The sequence below is a fragment of the Anolis carolinensis genome, chromosome 2, assembly GCF_035594765.1.
Source record: "Anolis carolinensis isolate JA03-04 chromosome 2, rAnoCar3.1.pri, whole genome shotgun sequence".
Taxonomy (NCBI): Eukaryota; Metazoa; Chordata; class Lepidosauria; order Squamata; family Dactyloidae; genus Anolis; species Anolis carolinensis.
The window spans coordinates 185,108,167-185,133,619 of NC_085842.1; the positions used below are offsets into that span (position 1 = coordinate 185,108,167).

Sequence of the window (25,453 nt, forward strand, 5' to 3'; positions counted from 1 at the left end):
TATAATGATTTCTCATTGTTCTCCTTCTCCATCTCAGTTTTTCAGTTTAAACAAAGCCATCAAGTACACATAGTACAGCAATATATGATTATGGCATATCGTCACATTTAAGAATTTAAGTTCAACTATGGTGTATATATGCCAATGGAGGTGCCTTTTTCTTCTAAAAGAGCACCCGTATTAACTGAACTGATATCTGGAAAAATCTGTTTGCATGTATCTGTATTTGATCCATTGAAATTTATATGTGTCCACTAGAACTTCTGTGAACATATATTCTATAAGGCTGTTTCTCATGAATACAACAAACAGGGTAAAAAAACAAAAACCCAGTGACATTTTGAATCAAGTTAATTTCAGAACTATGTACATACTTTGCTTCATTCACCCACACATATGTAGGATGCCCACACGTCTTCATTTCAATCATTTTTTTTATAAACTGGACATGAAATATCCCAGCAATCTGACTTTGGCCTTTATAATGTTTGTATCCATCATTTGGCAATAGGCTACATTTTAGGTAGTTTTGAGTGAGATTTGTAAGAATGTAACAAGCACTCTACATTTTGTGCCCTTTATTGCATCTGCTACATATCTCTATTGATTGTTATTTGTTTCTTTAGAATACCAAACTATCAAATAGAACTCCTGCAGTTTCCATTTCAACAATGTTCCAAAATTCTTGGTCATTTATTGCGGTATTATTTCAAGTTCTATCAATATGGTTCAGAGAAATACTAAGCATAATTTCTTTGGAGGTTATCCATATAGAACTATCAAAGAGTGCAATGTGGTTTGCAGCATTAGACAGGGGAACAACAGGTAAGGTTTTGAACAAGACTACAATTCATTACCTGAGACATGGGATACTGTCCTTCACAATTCCTTCAGATGCTACAGTATTGGTACTGCCTGAGAGATCTTTTAAAGATGAAAGGTGAGAGGAGGCATTTGGAAATGGAGGAATCATTTCTGCCTCTGGACTAATGTTGTCTTCTATCTCACTTTGAAGTTGGACCTCTAAACTCTTAGAAAAAAGGAAAAAAATAATACTAAAATTATTTTAAAGAAAACAATTAAATACAATTATTTTATAAAATTAAGAAACAAGAAAAAGGTCATTTATTTTAGTTTTTTCATTTCCAACAATAATGCTTAGAGACTAATTTACTGCAACCATTATCATGAAATGGATTAAATCTGTATTTTTCTATTCCTGTGCTAATATTAAATTTTAATTATATTTAAAATGCAGAATTTGAAGTAAAGTACATGAAGAGTATAAAAACAACAATTACTAATTGCTATACAGGTTGAGTATCCCTTATTCAAAATGCTTGAGATCAGAAGTGTTTTGAATTTTGTACTTTTTTGGATTTTGGAATATCTCTATATGCAGATATATATATCATGAGATATCTTGAATCATAGAATAGTAGAGTTGGAAGACACTTCATGGGCCATCCAGTCCAACCCCCTGCCAAGAAGCAGGAAATCGCATTCAAAGCACCCCCGACAGATGGCCATCCAGCCTCTGCTTAAAAGCCTCCAAAGAAGGAGCCTCCACCACAGTCGAGGGCAGAGAATTCCACTGCTGAACAGCTCTCACAGTCAGGAAGTTCTTCCTGATGTTCAGGTGGAATCTCCTTTCCTGTAGTTTGAAGCCATTGTTCCGCATCCTAGTCTGAAGGGCAGCAGAAAACAAGCTTGCTCCCTCCTCCCTATGACTTCCCCTCACATATTTATACATGGCTATCATGTCTCCTCTTAGCCTTCTCTTCTGCAGGCTAAACATGCCCAGCTCTCTAAGCCGCTCCTCATAGGGCTTGTCCTCCAGACCTTTGATCATTTTAGTTGCCCTCCTCTGGACACATTCCAGCTTGTCAACATCTCCCTTCAACTGCGGTGAAGATTGGACCCAAGTCTATACATGAAATTTGTTTGTTTCATATGCTTCTTATAAACATAGGTACAGTAGAGTCTCACTTATCCAAACTAAACGGGCCAGCAGAACCTTGGATAAGCGAATATCTTGGATAATAAGGAGGGATTAAGGAAGAGCCTATTAAACATCAAATTAGGTTATGATTTTACAAATTATGCACCAAAACATCATGTTATACAACAAATTTGACAGAAAAAGTAGTTCAATACGCAGTAATGTTATGTTGTAATTACTGTATTTACGAATTTAGCACCAAAATATTATGATATATTGAAAACATTGACTACAAAAATGCCTTGGATAATCCAGAACCTTGGATAAGCGAGTCTTGGATAAGTGAGACTCTACTGTATATGTGAAAGTGATTTTTCATACAACATTTTAAAGAATTATGCACATTAAATAAATTCTGCACCGAACCATTAGAACGAAAAAGGTGTCACTATCTCAGTCACCCACATCATCATCATCATCATCATCATCATCATCATCATTTAATTACTTATTAATCGCCCTCCATCCACGATGCTCTAGGCGATTTACAAGATAAAATTGTAAAGGATAAAAATACATACATACAAATATTGATTAAAAAATATTAAAATAGATTAAAAGCTCTAGTAAAGAGCCATGTCTTGAGTGCTAGGGTAAAAGGCCCCAACTCACGCATGGCTCTCATATAGGGCGGCAAGGCATTCCATAAGGCAGGGGCAGAAACAGAAAAAGTTCTGCGCCTGGTCCTCTCCAAGTGCACTTCTCTAGGACCCGGTACATAGAGTAAGTCTCGTTGGGATGGTCAAAACACATGAACAAAACACATGCAAACTTACTGATATTTCAGGATTAACTTCATGTTTGCTGAATCTGTAAACAATAACATACGCAGAGGCTCCTGCTATACAAAATATTCTACTTTCAGGACACCAGTACATCAGCTGGATGGCAAAAGGATCCTCTTCTGCCATTTCTGCTGTTGGTTTCCCTTCCAACTTCTGTTTTTCAAACACCTTTGAGGTTTTCAACTTGTACAACATCTGTAGTGTAACTAGAAAATATTAAAGTCACCTACCATATGTCTTCAGAATAAATAAATGCAGAATAATTTATAAAAACACAGTTCCTGTTTTACCCAATATTGGAAGACAAGAGGATTAAATATCACACAATGTAGTAGAACAGATTGTATCACTAGGATTATCTGTTCTCTGATTTGGAAGATGATCAAAAGCAGACTTAAAGCATAACAGAAATACAGGTCCCTGATGTCCTTGGTTTATGAAAAGATGGGCAGCATTTAAGGTAAGGAATTTGTATCTTTTTTAAGGGTTGGAAGGGGCTAACAATTCAGTAAGGCAGAAGAATGGGAACTTTGAATTATTGCTGTTTCAAGTTCCCATCTTTTTACCTTACTGTAACAGTTCTACCTCCACCAAAGGGAACCAATTTGTGTTCGCATTTGGATGCACAGTGAGATGCCATTCCACATCTTCCCATGATGCCCTCTTATTAACACTGATTATAAAAAAAATGATAATAAAGTTTCCACCTTCACCATCTACCCATGCTTCTACTTTCTGCATCATTTTTTCATAACCCAGTTCTGTCTTCTGTATTGCCATCCCACCTCACTCTCCACTTTCCCCCTCTTCCTTGCAAAGAGCATGGAAATGGTACTATACAATGAGCGTGAATCATCCCAGCAATGAGAACCCTCCCCACACATTTCTCAAAATGCCACATTTCATAATGCAAGGTGGGAGCCATCAATGAGAAAAGTGAATCACACTCTTATTGACATGCTTTCTATGGCATACTAAGTTTTTCTCCCAAAAGAAATAAAAAATAATTCAAACAATTCAGAAAATAGTGTACCAGACACATGTTCCTGAAACATAAACAAAAACCCTTCGCGTTCATGCATTTTTGTGTGTGTGTGAGAGAGAGAATGCAGATAATCAGTTTTCTATCTGCTGTATTTTGTTTTGTGCTGTCCTGATGAGCTCCGAAAGCCTTGCATGCTGAAGTGGCAAATACATCATTCTGCTGTTCTCTCTGCCCCATCCTGGCCTATAAACAAATAAATGTTCATTTCATAGCTTGAAATTTACATCATATAGGTTGGACTATCTTTCCATCCTTCAGCTATTATCAATTTAAAACATCGCAAGGTCTCTCTTAAAATATGCTACTATTAATCTGTAACATTAAAATATTAACCTGTAACATTAAAACATTAAAATTTATGTTTAGAAACTTACTGGCAGATGCATCCCAAAATTTTATTGATCCATCTGCATGGCTTGAAAAAAAATAGATTAAAAGTCATTTTAAAAACCAAAGTATAGTTCTGTTATATTTTGCAATACTGTAGAATTCCTAGTACACTGAACACACTAAGAAGAATAGCTCAACTTTGTAAAATGCAGTGGTGAGATAGGTATTTAATATATCTTGATGGATGGGAAAGGAGCCTAACAAATAAAGTGTCTGTGGGAGAAGAGAGGCAAGCTGAGGAGGACATCAATGATAGCTACAGGGAGTGCAGGGCTTCTGGAGGCTATAGGTTTATTTGTGGGGACCTTTGCAACCCCAAGCAAAGAGGGTACAGTTCAGCAGTCTGACAAAAAAGCTTGGTCTGAGAAGAAGCATACAGAGATGCATATGCATATGCAGGAACCTTGGAGGAGTTGCATGGGAATAGGAATACTGTATGTGTGTGAGGAGAGATATCCTCTGCTGCTTATTAAAAGCAGTTGATAAAGATGTAACTATACCACTGCCTATTTGCCGCTTCACAAACTACTATATAGATCAGGCAGTATAGATAAAACAGCCTTATTATGCACTAAATGTAAGATGTTTTGAAATAACCGACCTCAGCACTCCAGATGAGGCCTGACAAATGCAGAATATAGGGGGACTATTATTTCCCTCAATTTGAAAACTATGCAGGCTACAAAAATATTTTCCCCCATTGCTGCAGTATCACACCACTGGCTCATGTTCATTTTATGACAAACAATAACCTAAAGGTCCTTTTTGCATGGAGTACTGCTGAGCCAAGCATCTCCACCTTTGGTTTAGAATAATAGAATAATATTTATTTATTTATTTATTTACAGTATTTATATTCCGCCCTTCTCACCCCGAAGGGGACTCAGGGCGGATTACAATGAACACATATATGGCAAACATTCAATGCCAACAGACAAACAACATTCAGTTTTAGACAGACACAGAGGCATTTTAACATCTTTCCAGCTTCACGATTCCGGCCACAGGGGAAGCTGTTGCTTCACCGTCCATTGGTGGCTGTTCTTCCTCATTCTTTTCCTCATGAGCAGTTTTATGGTGTTGTAGATTAGTTAAATTAGCCTCCCGCATAAAGCGTACCTAAATTTTCCCTACTTGACAGATGCAACTGTCTTTCGGGGCTGCTAGGTCAACAGCAAGCCGGGGCTATTTTTTTTTTAATGGTCGGAGGCTTAACCCGACCCGGGCTTCGAACTCATGACCTCTCGGTCAGTAGTGATTTATAGCAGCTGGTTACTAGCCAGCTGCGCCACAGCTGGAAGAGATCACATGGGCCATCCAGTCAAATCCCTTGCCATGCAGGTTTGTGGTTTAAAATATAGAATATTTCATTTGTCTCTGTTGAATGTCATTTTATTGATTTCAGTACAGTTTTGTAGATCAAGGCTTCTTAAACTTTTCCACTTGTGATTCCTTTCGGCCTGAGAAATGTTTAAGTAACCCCAGATATAGAGGTGTAAAAATAGGTATAAAAATTAAACATTTACAGATAATAAATCAGCATTTTCAAGGCTTGCTAAACAGACAGGTTTTACTTTGTATGGAGTACAGCTGAAACATTTTTAACAGAGTCGATTGTAAACACTGTATGCTAACAGATTTGTCTAAATGTTTAGATGGAGTTCAGAAACCTTTTTTGCTGATGCAAAAAATGTATGTGACCCCAACACAGAGCTAAGGCAACCCACAGTTTAAGAAGCAGTGTTCTAGATTATCAAGGTCCTTTTGAATTTTGTTCTAACCTTCCAATGCACTAGCCATCTTTCCCAATTTTGCATCATCTGCAAAATGCCAGCTTGTTGTTATAATTTCTTTCAAAAGTGTTATGGAAAGCTGCCCAGAAAAGCCTAATTGTACAAGATATTGGACCATAGCTCACTCTGCTCCCCGGATTCAAACCTGTGACTTTTTGGTCAGCAAGTTCAGCAGCTCAGCACTTTAATACACTGCGCCACTTGGGGCTCATATGGATCAACAAATTTAGCGTACTTAGAGTCACTAATAACTATCAGGGAGCAAGCCTTCATATGGTCTCTAAGGGCCCCCTTCTACAGTGCCATATAAACCCAGATTATCTGCTTTTAACAGAATTATATGGTAGTGTAGATTCATATAATCCAGTTCAAAAGTAGATAATGTGGATTATCTGCCTTGATAATCTGGATTATATGGCAGTGTATAAGAGGCCTAAGAGAAGTTTAGCTGGCCGCACCTTGCGCTTTCTTGCAGCTGCACTTAGGTTATTCTTCCTTGACACATTTAACTCCTCATTAAAAAGAGGATGCACTGCGTTCAGACTACTGGGGTGGGTGTGTAGTAATTTTTGAACTATCTGAAAAAGCTCTCCAGTTGGAAAATCGCTAGGTTCCAAATGAGCGCTAATAAGATTTTGGATAAATAAGCTTCCGGGATTGGACCAGTTTAATACACTAGCCACTTCTGAAATTACTAGCAACTTATAATAATAATTTCCTTACCCTGTAATAATTATTTCAGGATATGTCTGTGCACCTAGGTTCCATGCTCCACCGCTGACTGGCCACTCCTAAACACAAATGGAGCAGTTACATTGCAGAAGTTACATTTAGCATGCTAAATGTTACATTTTGTTTTTACAAGTTTGATTTCTCTCAGCTCTATAGATACAGCAGAAATATAGCTGAAATGTTATGTTCTTATTAGGAAATGAAAGCAGACACTGGCATCCCATATACTCAACATCAATTTGCAGAATACGTTCTGTACTTAAAAGTTACTTAGGCTGATAAGAATATTTTTGGCACAATGCTTCAATTTCCTATACAATGTGCCTGGATTGCTCACTGTGATTCTCTATCAATAAAGCCATGTCTCTATTCACATACTTTTCAGTTTTATTACATAAGAACACAACAAATCTGAAGATTTTTGTTAATCCTCCTAATCCAAAGCTCCTTTTCTCTGCCAGTGCCGGGAAATGGTGGGTGGAAAAACAGCAATCTCAAGAATCAGAGCAGCTAGTGAGATTCTACTAGTGTCATGGGCTGAATACAGAGCAGGAGAGTGGAGCACCTGGGGAATTACAGAGGGAATGGGGTAACGTGTATAGGTCTACAGGCCAATTCTGATAATTCTCTGCAGTTGCAAAGTCTGCCAGAAACGTGGGGAAGGGGATATCAAAATGTCCAGTGCAGTGGTTCCCAAACTGTGTTCTGCAGAGTTGAAGTTCAAAACACCAAGGGTCACAGATTGCGTAGGCCTGCTATAAGGCATAATACAGCCAATCTCACACTTCCCCATTCCTCTTTGGTGCCACACTAGGCTGCTCCAGAGAAGAAGACACTATTCAAATCCTAACTGCCTAACAAAAAATCACTATGTTTAGAACCATGCTAATCAAAGTAGTGAGCATGTTGCTGGCCTGCAAGTAATTGGCTGCCAATCTATGGCAAGTTTCCAGGAAAGACACAAATATGGTGCTGTTCACTGAGGAAAACCCCACCATATCAGATAGTATAATGGACACTGGTTTAGAACACTTGGAGCTCATTATGCCTTAAGGCTTTTTCTGCACAGGGCCACTGGAACAAAGTGAATGGACTACTATTTATTTATTTACTGACCTTTCTTATATCCCACCCTTCTCACCCCTGAAGGGGGACTCAGGGCATCTTAAAAACTATGGCAATAATTCAATGCCAGATTCATACAATAACAATATAAGTAAAACACAATATTATAAAACTGTAAAAAATACATATCAATTAAAATAGTCTTTCAAACAATTAAAACATATCAAATATATCAAAAGCCAAGAACCAAGTGAGCTTTGTAAATATTAAACCAATTGATTCGCCATTCTTCTGTCATACTATGGGCCATATTAATCCCCAAAGGCTTGTTTACGACATATCAAATAATTTACAAGCTCAAAGAAATAAACATAATACTAGACAATAATAACATAAAAGTATATACTCATGCATAAGCCAAACTCATGTTTAAGTCAAGGGCAGGCTTTGGGGTTAAAATTATTAATTTTGCTATAATCCATTAGTAAGTCATGGATAAAACATAGCGATACATTTAAAACTTAGAGAGACACAAGCAAGAGTGTATATGTGAGAGTGGTAGGTGTTGTTATGGCAACTCCTGATGATGTTGGTACTAATGTGCCTATGGCCATCCAAGGTAAATATTATCCGTGAGAAAGAAAATCAGCCATAACTCCTTCCTCACCCATTTTAGCCAGAATGGCACAGCCTACACAGTTAAAATGACCACCAGTCTCATGGTACTTATACAGTAAGCCTCTATTAAAAATGGCTGCTCCTCCACCTCAAGCAGATGGTTATGGCTTGATTTCCTCTGTGCTCATCATCATCACCTGTTTCTGGCACTGACCTATGAATACTTCAATTCAGATATTTCAGATAATATGTTGTCTACAGGGGCGGTTCACCCACCAGGCAAACTAGACATTTGCCTGTGGCAAGGAAAGCGGTACTCGCTTCTCTGGTCTGCAAAGCACCGAGGAACGGCTTCCTTCTCACAAGGAAGGCGTTTCTTGGAGCTTTGCAGACCAGAGAAGCGGTGCCCGTTTCTCTGGTCTGCAAAGCACCGAGGAACAGCTTCTTTCTCGTTCCTCAGTGCTTTGCAGACCCCTCCCCTCCCTGCTGCTCAGCCCCCACCCTGGTTTGGGGGGTGCCAAAATTGGGGGAGGGCGTGCCAAAATTCTGATTGCCTACTCTTAAAAATTACCTAAGGATGGCTCTGGTTGTCTAAAACAATTCTATGTATATGCAGCAGGTTGTTTTACTAAAAAATCAAATACCTTGAAATCCAAGTACAACTAAAATAAACACACTAAATCAAAAGGAACGCTATAGGCATTCCCTTACCAAGTCATCTCTGATTTAGTGGCTGGTTGGGATTAGCAATTGGATTTAGCACAAAAGAATAACATTACAATAAACAAACAGCAAATAATATTAACTACTCTTGATTCAATAAATCTTTTTTTTTACCTTACTGCTGTATCCTTGCTTCTTATGTTTAGCGCCTACAGAATATAGCACAGGAATCAAATCTGGTGGACAGTCAGCAAAATATTGTGTGCAGGTAACTGGTGATTCATGAATGTCCATGGGATAAGGATTTTCAAAAATTGGATAACTAATTGAAAAAGATATTTTATGGGATTGTATTAGCATATGATACATATATAGAAATTTATGCAATCAATAAAGTCAAAATATAACAAATCACAAGTAATGAGTATAATTTATATTCCTGAGAGCATATTTTTAAAATTTCAGGCATGCAACTTCATTTATAAAAAAAAAATCTCATGACATACAATAGATTATATTCTAATGTGTAAATTATGAATCCATATGAAAAATGTAAATGGCATCTAAGCTACTGTAATAGCCATAGTTTTTTATGTTGCTCTATAAATAATTGTTGGTAGATACTGTCAGTCCTTTGCTAATTTTCTTAACTCTAGCTGATTCTCATTGATGAAGTAAACCTGTTTACACTCAAAAAACTAGACTGTTTAAATGCTCCCAGCATTTCTACAAGAAATCCCTTCACATTAACTTCAGGGAAAAGGCGTCTACCTGGTTGTTTTAACATGCTGGTTGCTTGCAGGCAGGGGATTTTTTGTTGTTGTTATTGCTGTTTGCAGAAGCATTCAATCATGTCAGATTTCCCTGGAATCTAAAGTGAAATAGTCCACACAGAGACTTACTACTTCAGTAGGACCTAGGTATCTGGCCCCTTTATTACTATTATTTTAATGGAGTTGTAACATTTGAAGATTTTATTGGCATTTTGCTGGAATTCCTCTTGCAAACAATCTTAAGTTTGGACCAAACAGCAGGGTATAAAAATGCTGAAACAAAATAATCTGTCATACATCTGTAATTCCCTGAAATCTTGATTGAGAGTAATAAAAATAATCAGTGGTGGGTAGAACTTAATTTTTATCCCAAAATTACTGTACATTTATTTCCTACCCCAATCCAGTTTAGTCAGCAAGAATTTTTTTAAAAGACATGGAAAAAGTGTGCTAGTCACAAACAACTGAAGCTATGCCATTATATTAAATATGGATTTCATTCTGCACTGATGGCCATAAATCATACTTATTTTAATACATTTTGGATATGATTTTGTAATTATATTCTATATTCCCTAATTTGAGATAAAAGGGTGAAAAAATATGGGCTTTTCTTTAAATGATTAAGTGGTAGCATTATATGGAATTTATACTTACTGGCTTTGAGTCAGGTCAACGACAATGAGATCTTTTTCCAACAGTATAACTACAGCATAGGGTTCTTGAATCTCTAAGAATCAAGAATCAAGCACCAATATTACTGAACCAGGACATGAAATAAAGAGAATTATCCTCTCTTGGCTGCCCTGTGCATCTCCGCCACACCAGGAGTGGGGAGCCAAGCCTGTGCAAGGCTAAAGCCTTCCTAATCCTTGCTTGGCTTCCACCCTTATGTCAACACATGAGTTCAGCAAAGATCACAAAAGGCTATAATCTCAATGAAGCTCAAATGCCCTCTTATGTCATGTGAGAAGTAAGCAGATGAAAGCTGAGAAAGGATCGCCAATGGCCTCAACCTTCCTTGTTCAGCTTTCCCCCATCTTCCCAATGGTACAAGGGAAAATACAAGTAAAAAAAAGAAGTGTGAAATAGCCTCCATAATCCTTTCTCGACACCCCCCAAACACACCACCCTGGCCCCAAGCCACTAAATAATGAAGAAGACAGGAAAAAGATGGTCTTACAAAGGGTGAACACTCATGAAATTATTCATTCACTTCAGTGGGAACAATTAATATAAAATAACAGATCTATGCTATATAATTTAGTTTTATTGCCTATGCACTGATAGGTTGATCACAATGATGCAGATACTGACATGTGCCTAGTATTTGAACAATCTTTTCTTTTCAGAAACCATTACTGTTTTCTGCTGGCCACTGGCCCTGTTGGGGGGAGGCTGGAAAAATATTAGTGTGTTGTGTGTGCATGGGAGTGTCCTTGAGACTATCTGAGGAATGTGAGAAAAATGAGAAAAGAGCCTGAAGAGAATTCACCTTGAGAAGTCCCTTTCTTGAATGTTTTTTCTCTATGAATATTTTTCCAAACCTATTAGATAGCCGTAGTTTTGAATATTCTCAAAAAGAAAGACTTCTAACAGAAGCCTGAGTAGCAAGCCCATAATCTTCTAAACTGGAAAACATCATATTTAAATACATTTTTATTGACATGGATATGCTTTATCAGCAATAAGGTTAAAGAATGCTGCATGAGATGAAAAAGGCATTTATGTTTATTCCTATCTTGGTGTTGAAAATATGACGTAGTTCAAATTGTTAAGCCTGTTTGGAACACTGATGAAATTGTCTGGAAATCCTGTTATTTCGGTACTACGTTTAGTTCCATGTTCCACAAGGTTCGCTTATAAATATAGCTTCAACCTTTAATTAGTGTGAGAATGTACAATCTGTTCTGGAACCAGGGATGAAAAAGAAATTCATTGGGTTCATATTTCCTTCACACTTTTCAACTTTGGCAGCAAGATGAAACTTATTTTCCCTTGGAAATCTCTGTATTTCTGAGTCTTATGATGAATTTTGGTGACAAGAGAGGTGCAGAACACCATCATCTAAAATGCACATATACAAAAATGTGCATAGGCCTGATTTAGTCAACAATATGTTGGCTCGTTCAGCCTGCATATATGGGCCTTGAGAAATATAAAAATGAACTTTCAAAAATGTTCACAGTTCTGTCTAGAAATGTATGGTAAATACACCCACATGAAACTAGTTCTGGTGTTTCCATTGCTACATATACAGAAGTAATTTTTGAGCACAACCATTCTGCTACGGATATATCTGAAATAGGATTATTATTATTATTATTATTATTATTATTAACAACAATAACTCTGTTTCATATAGAAGTGTAGCTGAGTGCCAAGGGATCAAAGGCAAGCAGAAGCAGTGGCCCCTCTTTGAACCACAGGCTCTCCCTTTCGGGGCCAAGAAGGGTGGTAGTGAAAACCTCTTAAGGACAGAAGATGGGGGAAGTGGTGCTGAAGAAGGGCCACTTTGGGATCAGCAGTAAGGTACCCAGAATGTCAAAGCATGACACGTGGAGGCATGGCAGGACAGTGGGTGCGCAGTGCCAAGTGGCCACGATTAACTCAAGACCTCTGTTTCGACACATTCAATGTACTGGGCACATTCTCCTACACAGGTGATTTCACAGAAATCCCATGAAGATTGAAAAATCTCTGGAGACTAGGTTTAGCACACACTTTTAGTCTGCATGTTACATCAGGCGTAGAAATGAGCATTTGGTGTCACACCAGTAACTCAGAATGTAACACACACTCACCATTTGGGTATGGAGTTTCACAGAGTGTTAAAAAGTCAACAATAGGGTGATCCATTTCAAGTACTGTGATTGCTTTTCCATGCATGATCGTTAGACTTGGCCTCCGCCAAGGTTTGTCATAAGAAAGTCCACCAGAAAAAATTATAAAAGGTTCACTGCATTGGAAAAATAATAACAAAAATGAATATTTTTGTATTTACTTTCACTCCAAAAATAAAAACAATTAATTTTTAAAGATGTGCATTAAAATTTATATATAGGCAGTTCCCAAGTTATGAACAAGATAGGTTATGTAAGTTTGTTCTTAGGCTGAATTTGTATTCAACAGGTACATTTTTAAGTGTAACTGCAGCCAACTTTTAAAGCTTTGAATAACACTGGGAAGGGTTAACACCACTGTTTTGTTTGTTTTGCTGTCTCTGCTCCTGTTCAGATTTCACCTCACTTTCTGTCCCTGTGATTATTGAATTTTGAAAAAATTGGCTTGTTGTAGAAACAAGGATTGGTGATAAAGTTTCAGTTGAGACCCCTTTTCCCCATGATAACTCTTTCAGGAGTGGATTTCTCTCACCCTGTTGTCTCACCCCCATTCTTAACTATGATTTATTTGTAACTTGGATGTTTGGACTGCCTGTATTCTTGAATTGTAAAGTTTGAATTCCTATTTAAATAGGAATTAAAGAAGTTGCATGAATCAGATTACTTGCTCATCCAGTTCAGTACTATCTCCTGTTATTAACACCTCTGTCGCTTAGCCAAGTAAGACTATTACCCAGCATTGCAGTATGAAGATTCTTTTGTGCAGAAATACTGAGACCTTCTGCTTTGAACATATGAGGCCTATATGAGCCTGCCAGTATTATACGGAGGCATATCTTAAAGTCTGCCACAAACCTATAGTTGTTATTAGCCCTTCAACCAGAATAGCTCAAGTAATGGAATATACCCTTAACCTCTCTCCGTATTGTCTTATAAATATGTTCTAGATCAGTGGTTCTCAAACTATGGGTCCCTAGGTGTTTTGGCCTACCACTCCCAGAAATCCCAGCCAGTTTACCAGCTGTTAAGATTTCTGGGAGCTGAAGGTCAGAACATCTGGGGACCCCAGGTTGTGAACCACTATTCTAGATTTTGGACTTTACAAAATCACCTGCTACATATCAATTAGATTCTGAGCTTATGTATTATTGTCGATCTACTTCTAAAAACAGATGATGGAGAATAATCTCAATTATCTTTATTTATAATTTATCTACTGCCGAACAGTTCTCACCATCAGGATGTTCTTCCTAATGTTTAGGTGGAATTCTTTTCTTTCAGTCTCCCATTGCTCCATTGTGTGCTAGTCTCCAGAGCAGTAGAAAACAAGTTTGCCCCCTCCGCAATGTGACTTCCTTTCCTTTCAAATATTTAAACATGCCTATCATATCCCCTCTCAGCCTTCTTTTCTCCAAGCTAAACATACATAGCTCCCTAAGCTGGACTTCCATGGGGTTCCAGACCTTTGTTCTTGTAACTCCATTCTTGAACCCCAACCCAATATGCAATTTTTATTTGGGATGAAGGTGATACTACCCAAGCAATTTCTTCTCCCCACAGAATAAAAGATAAATTGACTTGTAATGATCTTTTCCTTCCAAGGATGGGAAGTTTTAAAAAATGACAAAAAAATAAACCCTCCAAAACTGAGTCAACTTATTTGCTGGTCAATGCTGGAAATGCCATTTATTCCCAGCCCTTTTGGCTGCTTAGTGCAGAGCAAAGTGGCAACAAACATTTTTAATAGGGGCTCCCTGTATTAGCCCCCAATTAATAACAAGAATATAGGGGGAGTGTCAATCTAACTTCTCTAGGAAGGAAGTTCCAGAGTTTGGTAGCAGCCACTGAGAAGGCCCCCTCCTGCATCACCTGAGAAGGCCCCTTCCTTCAGTGGTGGGACAGAGAGCAGGGCTATTCCTAGTACAGGCAGACTCAGGGAAAATACATTTCTACAAATAACATACACATGAGCCATATAGGGTTTTCATAGGTCAATACAGCACTTTAAATTGTACCCGAAAACAGACAGCAACCAGTAAAACTGTTGAGGTTTTTGTACTTAGGGACAAAAGAGCTCCAAGTCCCTAGCCAAAGAATCATGCCACATCAGCCCAGCCATTTTCACTCCTACTGTGTGTGGGCTCCTCTTTTCAAAAGGAGTTTTTTCCTGTTATACCTTCTTCTTACTGACTCTGCACAAAAATTATTATTTCCCATTGTTCATGAAAAGTATCATAAACTTTTAAAACAGTGAAATAAAGAGGTTAACATAACGATAAAAGGCAGAACTACACTAATTTTACAAGAAGTCGCCAGTGCAAATTATTTTAATCACTTTCATATGATAAATAAAACCACCTACCTGTTTTTACAGGTCTTGTATTCTACTTTAAGAATTGGTTTACAAGATTCAATTTTTTTCCCATCCTGTTGAATCTTACCTGTGAAAAGATAGTCCTAAGCATTTATATTGAAAACAAGCTTATTCTCCCTTAAAGGGGATGCATTTGCCAATAATGTAATCATCGACTCTTAGTTCTGTCATTTTCCCTGAGGACCATAGAGAAATAACACTTTAAGCTATTTCATGTAATAGCAGTTATCTTTCGCATTACAGATAATCTCTAGATTTGAACCATTTGGTATGACAATCTTATAATCGTCCTGTAAAATTTGGGAAAGGCAGGGAAAAACTGACCACTTTGTCTTTGCATTCACCTTGGTGCTAGAGATAACGTCAGCCATCTCTCTCACAAATGCAGTTACTGCAAAAATCACTTTTACGGACAACCATGGCAGTAAGTTGTGTGCTTAAAGAAGTAAGCCTTGAGAGGCACCCTGTAATTTTCCCACTGGAGTTCAGTGCATAAATATTGTGTGTTTCTGAACAGTTTTCTTCAAGTTACCAAATCATTCTGTGCAGCTATGTCTCCTTAGCTAATGCAGATTCCAGTACCTGGACATCACCAGAGTCCAGAGTGTTGCAGTAAATGTAGGGAGAGCAGCCTTTGCTATAAAATAATGGCCATTCACGTGCAACCATCTACTTATTTAACAAGGATTCCTAAATCCCTGCACATCCCATCTGGCCCAAAAAGCCTTAGAGACCTGCTGAAAGATGGCCTTCTTTAGTCAAACACTAGGCAGCTTTCTCTCACAGCTCAGAATTATTATATAGTTAGAGGAGTTCTGCCCAAGGTTTGCTGCTAAGGTTGGCATTCTTCTTTTTTTTGGGGGGGGGGGGGGCAGTGATCCTTTCTAGATAACACATTGATTGTGTTATATGAAAGGGCTCACTCTTGGTGGGCACTGAATTTGGATGTCTTGCTATGATCCATTGCGGACCTCTTTACTTTTTTTTTTTTTGTGTCAGGAGCAACTTGAACCAAGTCACTTCTGGTGTGAGAGGATTGGCCGTCTGCAAGGACATTGCCCAAGGGACGTCCGGATGTTTTGATGTTTTACCATCCTTGTGGGAGGCTTCTCCCATGTCCCTGCATGGAACCGGAGCTGATAGAGGGAGCTCATCCGCGCTCTCCCCAGGTTGGATTCGAACCTGGCAGCCTTCAGGTCAGCAACCCAACCTTCAAGTCAGGCTGGCATGCCCACATTTACTTCAGGGCACACTCTGGGGTCTACACCTGCACAGTGCAGGCCCATCTAAATTTTCATAGGTTATGTCCTGGCTGGTTGCTTTCTAATGAATATATATCATTATATGCCATATTCTCCTACGCGGTATGATTCAACTGAGTAGAGAACAGTTAACTCAGATACCTCCCTTCTCAACAAAGCCCAATCAAACAATTAAGTCCCTCTCCTTAGGATGAGGAAATTGAAGCCACAATTAAGGGTCAAACGCTGCAGCTGGTCTATACTTTCACTGGCTGTAAAGGGTATCAGAACCACCTTATGCATCTTACCATGTGGAACGATTATCTGGAAGGGTCTACTGGGACTTTTTAGATTCCAAAAAGTCAGACTTCCATCAGAATGGCTGCAAATGAACTGCTTCCCTTCATTATGCCATCCAATAGAATGAATAGCCTAAAAAAATTGTAGTCATAAAGGAAGAAACTTTATATAATGACACTTGGTGAACATTTAATGAATTAATTAAACAATTTTCTCTCTTTCACACACACTCCCCTTCTGAGATTTAGCAAAGCTAAGAATCTTTATTTCTATCATTTAAACTTTTCATAATCAACCTCTAAAGCAGAGGTGGAGACTTCTAGGGGCCTATATTGTACGACCTAGTACTCCCAGAAGCCCATCTTTAAAGCCCAAATCTGCTACTGCATTAACAACAAAACTCACTTCTTGTACCTTGTTTCGAAAAATGAATTGCACTTCCTGGTAGTATGATTCCTCTTCAACAAAGTACATGACAGGTGGCTGACAATGTGAAAACTGTTTATACTGACCACCTATCACAATAACTGCTTATTCGAGGGGGGGTGGTTACAATGGCTGTGAAGGCGGAAGAAGGCTGCAACAGACTGAGAAGCCACTCTCGTTGTGTTAATCACACCACTGCTGGGACCTCAATCTATGAAGACTGTGTGTTGTTCGGCCGTGCACCAACCTCCACACGTTAAAAAAAAATCACGCACAGGCGTCTTCCAAGAAATGGAGGACCATCATCCTCGAACTACGAGGGATCGCCTAAGTAAGTAAGTAACTGCTTATTCTAGAGAAGTGATCCCCAAAATAGGCACTACCGCACCCTGGTGGGCGCTGCAGCGATCCAGGGGGGCGGTGAATGCACCTGTTAGGACATGGGGGCGGGGCCAGTGGAGGGGCATGGCTTCTTCCCAAGAGCCCGAGCTCGGGCTTCCTCCTCCTCCTCTTCCTCCTCCTCCTCCGGGCCCCCCTCCTCTCCTCTCCTTCCAAGCCAGAGTTTGCTCGCAGATGCGGGAGGGCTCCTCCCAGCCCATCCCTGCCAAAGGCAGCCTATCCCACGCGCCAGGTGGGCAATTATGCCAGATTTTGTTCATTTTCATGGTTTTCTCCTTTCTGTTGAAATTGTCCACATGTTTGTGGATTTCAGTGGCTTCTCTGTGTAGTCTGACATGATAGTTGTTGGAGAGGTCCAGCATTTCTGTGTTCTCAAATATACTGTGTCCAGGTTGGTTCATCAAGTGCTCTGCTATGGCTAACTTCTCTGGTTGAGATAGTCTGCAGAGCATTTCATGTTCCTTGATTCGTGTTTGGGTGCTGTGTTTGGTAGTCCCTATGTAACAGGCTTAAAACTGAGATATAAATAATAACAGCAGTAACCTGTTGATTTTTTTTAGCTTCTCTGCAGCTATGTGACGGCTTAATATAATCTCAGTCTATCATTAAAGCACCCCCGACAGATGGCCATCTAGCCTCTACTAGAGAAGGAGGCAGGCTCCCAGGCAGCATAGTCTACTGACCAACTCTCACCTCAAGATGTTCTTCCTAGTGTTTAGGTGGAATCCATTGCTAGGTGAGGCCCTTCTTGGGACACAGAGGGCAGAGCTAGGGAAGGGAGCGGGGCCTACTTCCAAGAGCCCTAGACAGGAGTGAGCCTCTATACCTCTCCTGAGAGGCCTTTTAGGACTAAAGGATGAGGCTAGGAGCAGGGGTGGGGCATCTTCCCAAGAGCCTCTGTATACTTCCCCTGAGACGCTTATTAGGACGTGGGGGCAGGCTATAGAAGTTCAGCCCTGTCAGGCACTTGGGAAGAGGCCCTGCCCCCTCCTCTAGCCCTGCCCCCTGTGTCCTGGCAGGCACCGAAGGACAGGAATAGAAGCTCAGTCCTATCTCAGAGCTCGTAACTCTGCCCATCCCAGTCCTGGCCGCCCATTTGTGGCCCCGCCCACCTCCCCTCACAGCCCTGCATCTTGGACTAGGGGAGAGGCTTAGCCCCGCCATTGAGCAGGAGCCACACCCACCCCTCTAAGCCACGCCCCCCTTTCCAGGGGGCTCTGAGCAATATTTTTTCTGAAAGGGGGCAGCAGGCCAAATAAGTTTGGGAACCACTGTTCTAGAGCAAGAGTTGTTTGCTTTTGTAATATGCAATTTCATTTTTAACAACTCATTTTTCAAACTAATTTTCTGAAGTGGTTTTCATTGAAAATAATTTCATTATAACAATATAATATTTATGTAAAGTACACCAACCCTGAAAATATCTAACTTTTGATCCAGGGGCGAGAAATGCATTGATACACCATGGGCCACATCTCCCTTTGCTCTCTGCACCTAACCTTTTTGCTAAAAGATTATTTCCAGGGAAAGCAATTCCACCACTTTTTATTGTCTTCTGAAATATAGGTGCAAGAGATGCTTTTAAAAAGCAGAGGTGAATCATACAGTTTTCTTCCTATTTTTTTAAAGCTCCCCCCACTCCCCATGTCTACATTACTCCAAGTGAGGAAAGTGTTGTCGTTTTAATTCATGTAAATGTTTTTCCTATAGAAAGTCAACCATAGAGTTGTTCTGGAGGCCCTAGAGATTATTTGAGAGAACATATTAATCAAATCCATGAATAATTAAATTTGCAAAAGTCAAACCTGCAAATACAGAGGTTGAAATCTATATAAGATGCCTCCTCTGCCAGCCCACTCTCTCAAGCATGAGATTCTAGAAATTCATCTGTATGAAATTGCTGTCATCTATGGCCACTATGCACACCCTTTACAATTCTTCCAACTCTGGCCCAGCAATCTAGCTTTGCCATTTCAGAGAGTTGTCTTCACACTCATCAGGTGTGATATTTCTCAGGTGCACAAGCAAAGCATTTCTTTTTCACTTCTATTTACCAGAAGTGCAATACATTATTAAACACAATTGCTGTAGTCAGTCTTATTTTTAAAAGCCCCTTTCCTTTAAAAAAAATGGGCATCTCCACTTATTTTTTCTAAAGCTTTTTCTGATCTAAAATAAGACAGGAGACAGTGTCCACTAAAAGCTTATATAGGTACAATTTTCAATTTTTATGAGCAAAGAAACATCGGGGAGATTGAGAGTGGAGATCAAAAATGGCCCCTGGACCCTTAGAAGTTACCTACCCCTATTCCAGTACTGAACACTTGCTGCTATCCCTTAACTTACCATCATGGTGATGGGTGCCTTCATACAGCCACTAGCATAGCACAATTACAATGCTGCAGCTGTGGGAAGACACACTTTCAGATGGTCAGTGTAACTCTACCCTCTCAATGTTCTACTTTCCTTCCTTTTTAATTTGTATTTTTTTTTTAAATTAATGAGATTGGAGCCTGGAAGACGCCACAGCAGAAGCACCCAGATTCACCTCACAAGGTAGGTCCTGGGATTGTGGTGCAACCAGGAGCTATTGATGAGCTTCATTGTAAGGAGGTGACAGATTGGCAATGATATAGTGCAATAGTGACTGTCCAGCTACCAAAGGTAACAGTCTTACTATTGTGCTAGTTCACCACTTTCATGAGATAAAGTCCAAAGTTACCAACCCAGTTATCATGGATGATTAGTATGATTGTTGTGGCTTGATGTTTGAATGGTTTGTATTCTGTAACAAATTCAAACAGCCTGTCTAAGACAAACACACAAAACAGGTTTATATATATATTAGAAATCTGATCTAGTTCAATCATAATTATTGTTCCAATACTTATACATGGATAATACTTTTAGAGAAAACACAAATGGCTTACTTCATCATAGTATACTCTTAAATCCGCTCTTTTAGATCTCAGGTCCCAGAGTACTACAGTTCCATTTTCATAGCCCATTAACAGCTGAGGGTGGAAAAAATCCAAACATAACCAAGTTATCATATCTGAGCTTTTAACATTATCTTACTACACCAGATTGTAATAATAATAATAATAATAATAATAATAATAATAATAATAATAATGTGCAGTTGGTAGGGACGAGGGAGAGGGTCTTCTTAGTGGTGGGCCCCCGGCTCTGGAACTCCCTCCACAGAGAAATTAGATTAGCATCCACCCTGGTCATCTTCCAGAAAGATGTGGAAAACGTGGCTCTTCCAATGTGCCTTTCATTAATCGGTTTAACATTTTGACTTGGTCTTTCAAGCCCTATTTAATATCTAGCCTTGGCACTTTATCACCAGCCCCGTCCCTGGAGTATATTGCACAACCCCTGACCCGCCTTTTAGCTTTTACCATATCTACTGGGAATGCCTACTGGTATCGGTTGCTGTTGAGTTTATGTTTTTAATGATAGTTTACATGTTTTTATGTGTTTATGCTTTGCATTGTACATGTATTTTATGGTGTTTTATTTTAATTTTTATTCCACTGGGCTTGGTCCCCATGTAAGCCGCGCCGAGTCCCTTCGGGGAGATGGGGTGGAATATAAGAATAAAGTTATTATTATTATTATTATTATTATTATTATAAATATATTATTGTATTCTACCACGATCTCCCCGAAGGGACTTGAGGTGGCTTACACCTTCTATAAATACAAAATCCCTCCTTTTGAGTTTCATCAGAGATCAGTTCCTGCTTATTGGAGAAATAGTTCTGTCTATTTTTGAAAAATTAAACCATACCCCCAATAAATTGGTTCCAATTAAACTGAAAAATATGTATTCTGTATCATCTTTGGCTGTATAATGAGCAAGAAATTGTCACAGCTCATTTAATCAAATGTCATCTAGAAACAGGTGATCTGCATGCCAGCTATCACAGAGCTTTTTGTGTTACACTGTGAATAAGCATCTGAATCAAAGCTAGGATTGCTAGATATTGTCTGAGATATTACCATATACCATATACAGGCAGTCCCAAGTTAAGAACAAGATAGGTTTTATAGGTTTATTCTTTTTGTGTGTGCAAATTTTTGTTGTGATATATGAAAAAAGAAACATACAATATTTGAAATTCAACAATCAAAATACAAGTATTATTTCCCCAGTTCCATCACCTCCCCATTCCCATCCGTGAACCACAACCCATGACTTCCGGCACCACATCATATGAAACTAATATTTAACAAAAATATGTCCTTATCATTACACTAATAAATATTCCGTTAATTTATTTCAAAAACTCTTCTTGTCTTCTTTTTTAAATACCCAAAGGCCAGTCTCCATTTTATAGTGAACTCTTCTTTGTTTCCTCCTCTTATGCCATTTGAGATCATGGCCATTTGGATATATTCTACTGTACTAATTTTCTTCTCCAATCCTTAATAAGTAGTCCCCCCCCCCCTTCTGAGATTTTGCTATTGTGATTCTCCCTGCCAAAACTATGTTGGATAATTTCTACATCTTCTTTGCCAATTCTCTCATGAAACAAACCCAATAAGCACATTTATGGGTTTTTCTTAATCTTCTTAATAATCTTTTTTTTTTGTTAGCTTTGTTCTTAAGTTGAATTTGTATGTTAGTCAGAACAGATACAATTTTTAAGTGTAATTCCAGTTTAATATATACATATATATGCTTTGGATAGCATAGGGAAGGGTGTTTATTTTGCTGTCTGTGCCCCTGTTTAGAATTTTTCACCTCACTTTCTGTCACTGAAATAATTAGGTTTTGAAAAAAATGAACTTGTTGTGAAAAGAAAGATGGGTGAGAAAGCTTCAGTGGAGACACCTTTTCCCTATGATAACTCTTTGAGGAGTGAATTTCTCTTCCCAGAGATTGATTTCTTTCACTTCCTGTTATCTCACCCCCATTCGTAACTATGAGTTGTTTGTAAGTTGGATGTTTGTAACCTGGGAACTGCCTGTAAGCTCATATCTAAGTCGAGGTCAGGTTTTGAAGCCAAAATGATGGATTTTGATATGTCTCATGGATAAGTCAAGAGTAATTTCACAGAGAGGGTAAGTTACAGTGAGAGGAGTCCAATAGGGCAGCTGGAGCAATAGGCGGGGGAGCCAAGCTTCTGCTAGCCTCCTTCGCTTCCTCCATCCCGACCTCTCCTCCTGCAACTAGAGCTTACATAATGGCACTGATCACAGCAGGGATGAGTATGGTAGGGTAGCTGGGGAAACAAGGAAGTGCTAAGCTTCTTTCCTTCCCCTCCTCCTCAAATCCTCTTTTTTTCTCTAGCTGCCTGCCTCCTTCCCTGCCTCTCTTCCCATGTAACTAGATCTCACATGGAGGTCCTTGTTGCAGTGGGAGAGCAGGGGAAAGGAGGGGAAGCCAGGTGAAGGGAAGTGCTCTTCTGTTCTCTTTGCTCCTTGCAAAGAGAACAGTCGCTGGCATTGAAAAGTATGAGAACAAAAAAGCAATTATTTTGGCAATTCTTGTCGTTCTTGCCCTAATACCAGAAATAGAGTCTTCCTGGCAGAGATTTCCATGGAAATCCTTAAGGGAGGGGAAACCAGACCATGCAGCTCACTGTAATTACTCTCATAATGAAGCGGAATGAAACATTTGCATCCAAACCCATCGCTGTCCAGATTTTGCATTAAACCACAATGAGAAATTAACACATGGGGAAAATGCAGATTCCCAACAATTCTATAGCACAAGAGCACTGGTTTAAGCCTGAGGAAAAAGGTAAATTAATTCACTGCTACACCGGCATAACAGCCTTGTGTGAAAAAGCTATTAATCCATTGGTTCTATTAACTTATTAGAGGTCTCAGAACTGATAAACATGGGCCACAAACACACAAACCAGGACAGAAGCCACTCCTGGATGTCGGTCGACATCTGGCTCCTAACATTGGTGGAGGGGGGGGGGGACTAGTTACCCTGATTTATCCTGCATTAGCAAAAGTTGTGTAATGCTCCACAGCTTCTCTAAATCTCTATGTTTATTTGAAAGATAAAAGCAAAAGGAAAAAATCAATGCAAATCTACTAATACCCTTTTACTGAAACAATTTGAAAGAATTTTTAAAGGAATAGATAAGCTGGAACAATATACAGGCAGTCCCCGAGTTACGAACATCTGTCTTACAAATGACTCATAATTAAGAACAGGGGTGCTATAACAACAGAAAGTGAGGGAAATCTACCCCTCAGAAGGGAAATTCACTCCTGGAAGAGTTGTCATAGGAAAAATATGTTTCCACTGAAACTTTAACACTAATATTTGTTTCCACAACAAGCCAAATATTTCAAAGTCCAATTATCACAAGGACAGAAAGTGAGCTGAAATCTTCTAAACAGGGGCAGAAGTATTATTTATTCCATATACTGCATACAATTATTCAGTAATTTGTATTCCAGTCATATCTGAGTGAATTAGTTCTTGGAAACAAAAGTAGAAATGTCTAATAAAAGAATACTGAGAATTTTAAAAAATCATTTTACTCACTTTCCCTTCATCTCTTGGACTATCACTTAAGTGTACAACAGGTCCAGGGTGAGTCTTTGTGGATCTGCAAATCAAAAACAACAGTATAAAACCTGAATAGTATAGATTTTTTTAAAAAGCCAGCTAGGTAATAATACCGGAGATCACCCCAAAAGCAATGGATATGGATATGTTATATAATAAAATGAATGTATTTCCTTAGTAAGAAGAAGAATGTATTTCCCTGGTAAGAAATGTGTTTACAATCACTCAAATCAAAGAACTTGTAAATAATCAGTCTAACACTAAAAAAAAAAAAATACAGTCCACAAGGCATGTAAACATTATTAGAAGAAGACTTTATTAAATATACAGCAAACAGCAATCAGCAAAATCTTGTTTAAAGGGAATCAGCGTAGCTTCTGCAAACAGAAATTCTTTCATGCAGCCCTTTGGTATTCTTTGGGAAGTATTAACACCTGTCTCACAGGTAGAAAAAAGTCAAATTAATTTAATCATAGACACTTTGTCTTTATTTCTTATATAAGCAATAATTCTAGTGTTACCTTTTGAAATCAATAAATATTGGTCTGAATGGCCTGATTTTTGTATGCCTGTTTTCTCCTGGCATATGACCTAAGGTGGCTCACAAAACTGAAAAATCTACCACGAAAATTGAAATACAGTTGGAGACACAAGAACGTTAAAACCATTAAAATGTAGAAAATATAAAATAGAGAAGGGACACACATATTGCAAGGCTGATATATTTGTTGCTGTAGTTCTGATTCTGGTTAGGTGTAAAGCAGTGTGCTGCTTCTCCACACCATAAAAACCAGCAAAGTAACTTTATAATAAAAATTGACAAGCATCCATTTTCAGTTTTAAACAAACCACAGCTTCTCTCACATTCCTACAGGCTGTCCAAAATCTATCTTCCTGATTCTGTTTTAGAACTTAAACAATGCCTCCAGCAAACCTATGATAATGTCTGAGCTTCAAAACAATTTCCAACCTTCTTTGTTTTAAAGGGGAATTGTCACTTTTTGTCATTGCCAGAGAACATCTGGAGAAGAGAAGGGAAAAACAGGCCCCAGCTGTGGATTGAGCTGAAAGGACCCCAAAGTCACTTGTTAGATCAGGAATCATATGACTAAAGTTCTGAAAATAGAAACAAGTTGAGGAGACTATGGAAGAAAGCATCATTCTAAGAAGAGTGAGAAAATCTCACGGCTTTTTACTCTTACGCAGCAACTATTCAATAACAACTCTGCAGCCAAGCATTGTAAAGGCACTATAATGCTTTGCCTCCAATGGGACTACATTACTTTGCTTCTGATATGTTCTCCCATCTATAGAGCAGTACAGAATGATATACGCAAATAGTATTTTAAAGTGCAACTCAAATTTGATCAGAGGAGTATTATTAAAATTAAATCTATTTTTAATCAAACAGCAGGTTTTCATTTTTAAAAAGACAAATCTTAACAATCAATCAAATT

The 25,453-nt window shown here is 38.7% G+C and overlaps 1 protein-coding gene across 3 annotated transcripts in view; it reads right to left on the bottom strand.

Moving 5' to 3' along the window:
- stxbp5l (syntaxin binding protein 5L) overlaps positions 1 to 25,453 on the bottom strand; it is a 91,937-nt gene that overhangs the window by 32,122 nt on the left and 34,362 nt on the right. For all 3 annotated transcript variants that reach the window (XM_062971301.1, XM_062971300.1, XM_062971302.1), the window contains 11 exons: positions 23,973 to 24,036; positions 20,380 to 20,463; positions 16,633 to 16,756; positions 15,072 to 15,150; positions 12,671 to 12,825; positions 10,524 to 10,596; positions 9,268 to 9,415; positions 6,739 to 6,806; positions 4,207 to 4,247; positions 2,779 to 2,993; positions 858 to 1,030 (listed from right to left, as the gene is read on the bottom strand). In XM_062971301.1, the coding sequence (XP_062827371.1) occupies positions 858 to 1,030; positions 2,779 to 2,993; positions 4,207 to 4,247; positions 6,739 to 6,806; positions 9,268 to 9,415; positions 10,524 to 10,596; positions 12,671 to 12,825; positions 15,072 to 15,150; positions 16,633 to 16,756; positions 20,380 to 20,463; positions 23,973 to 24,036 (1,224 nt within the window). The remainder of the gene's footprint in view (positions 1 to 857; positions 1,031 to 2,778; positions 2,994 to 4,206; positions 4,248 to 6,738; positions 6,807 to 9,267; positions 9,416 to 10,523; positions 10,597 to 12,670; positions 12,826 to 15,071; positions 15,151 to 16,632; positions 16,757 to 20,379; positions 20,464 to 23,972; positions 24,037 to 25,453) is intronic.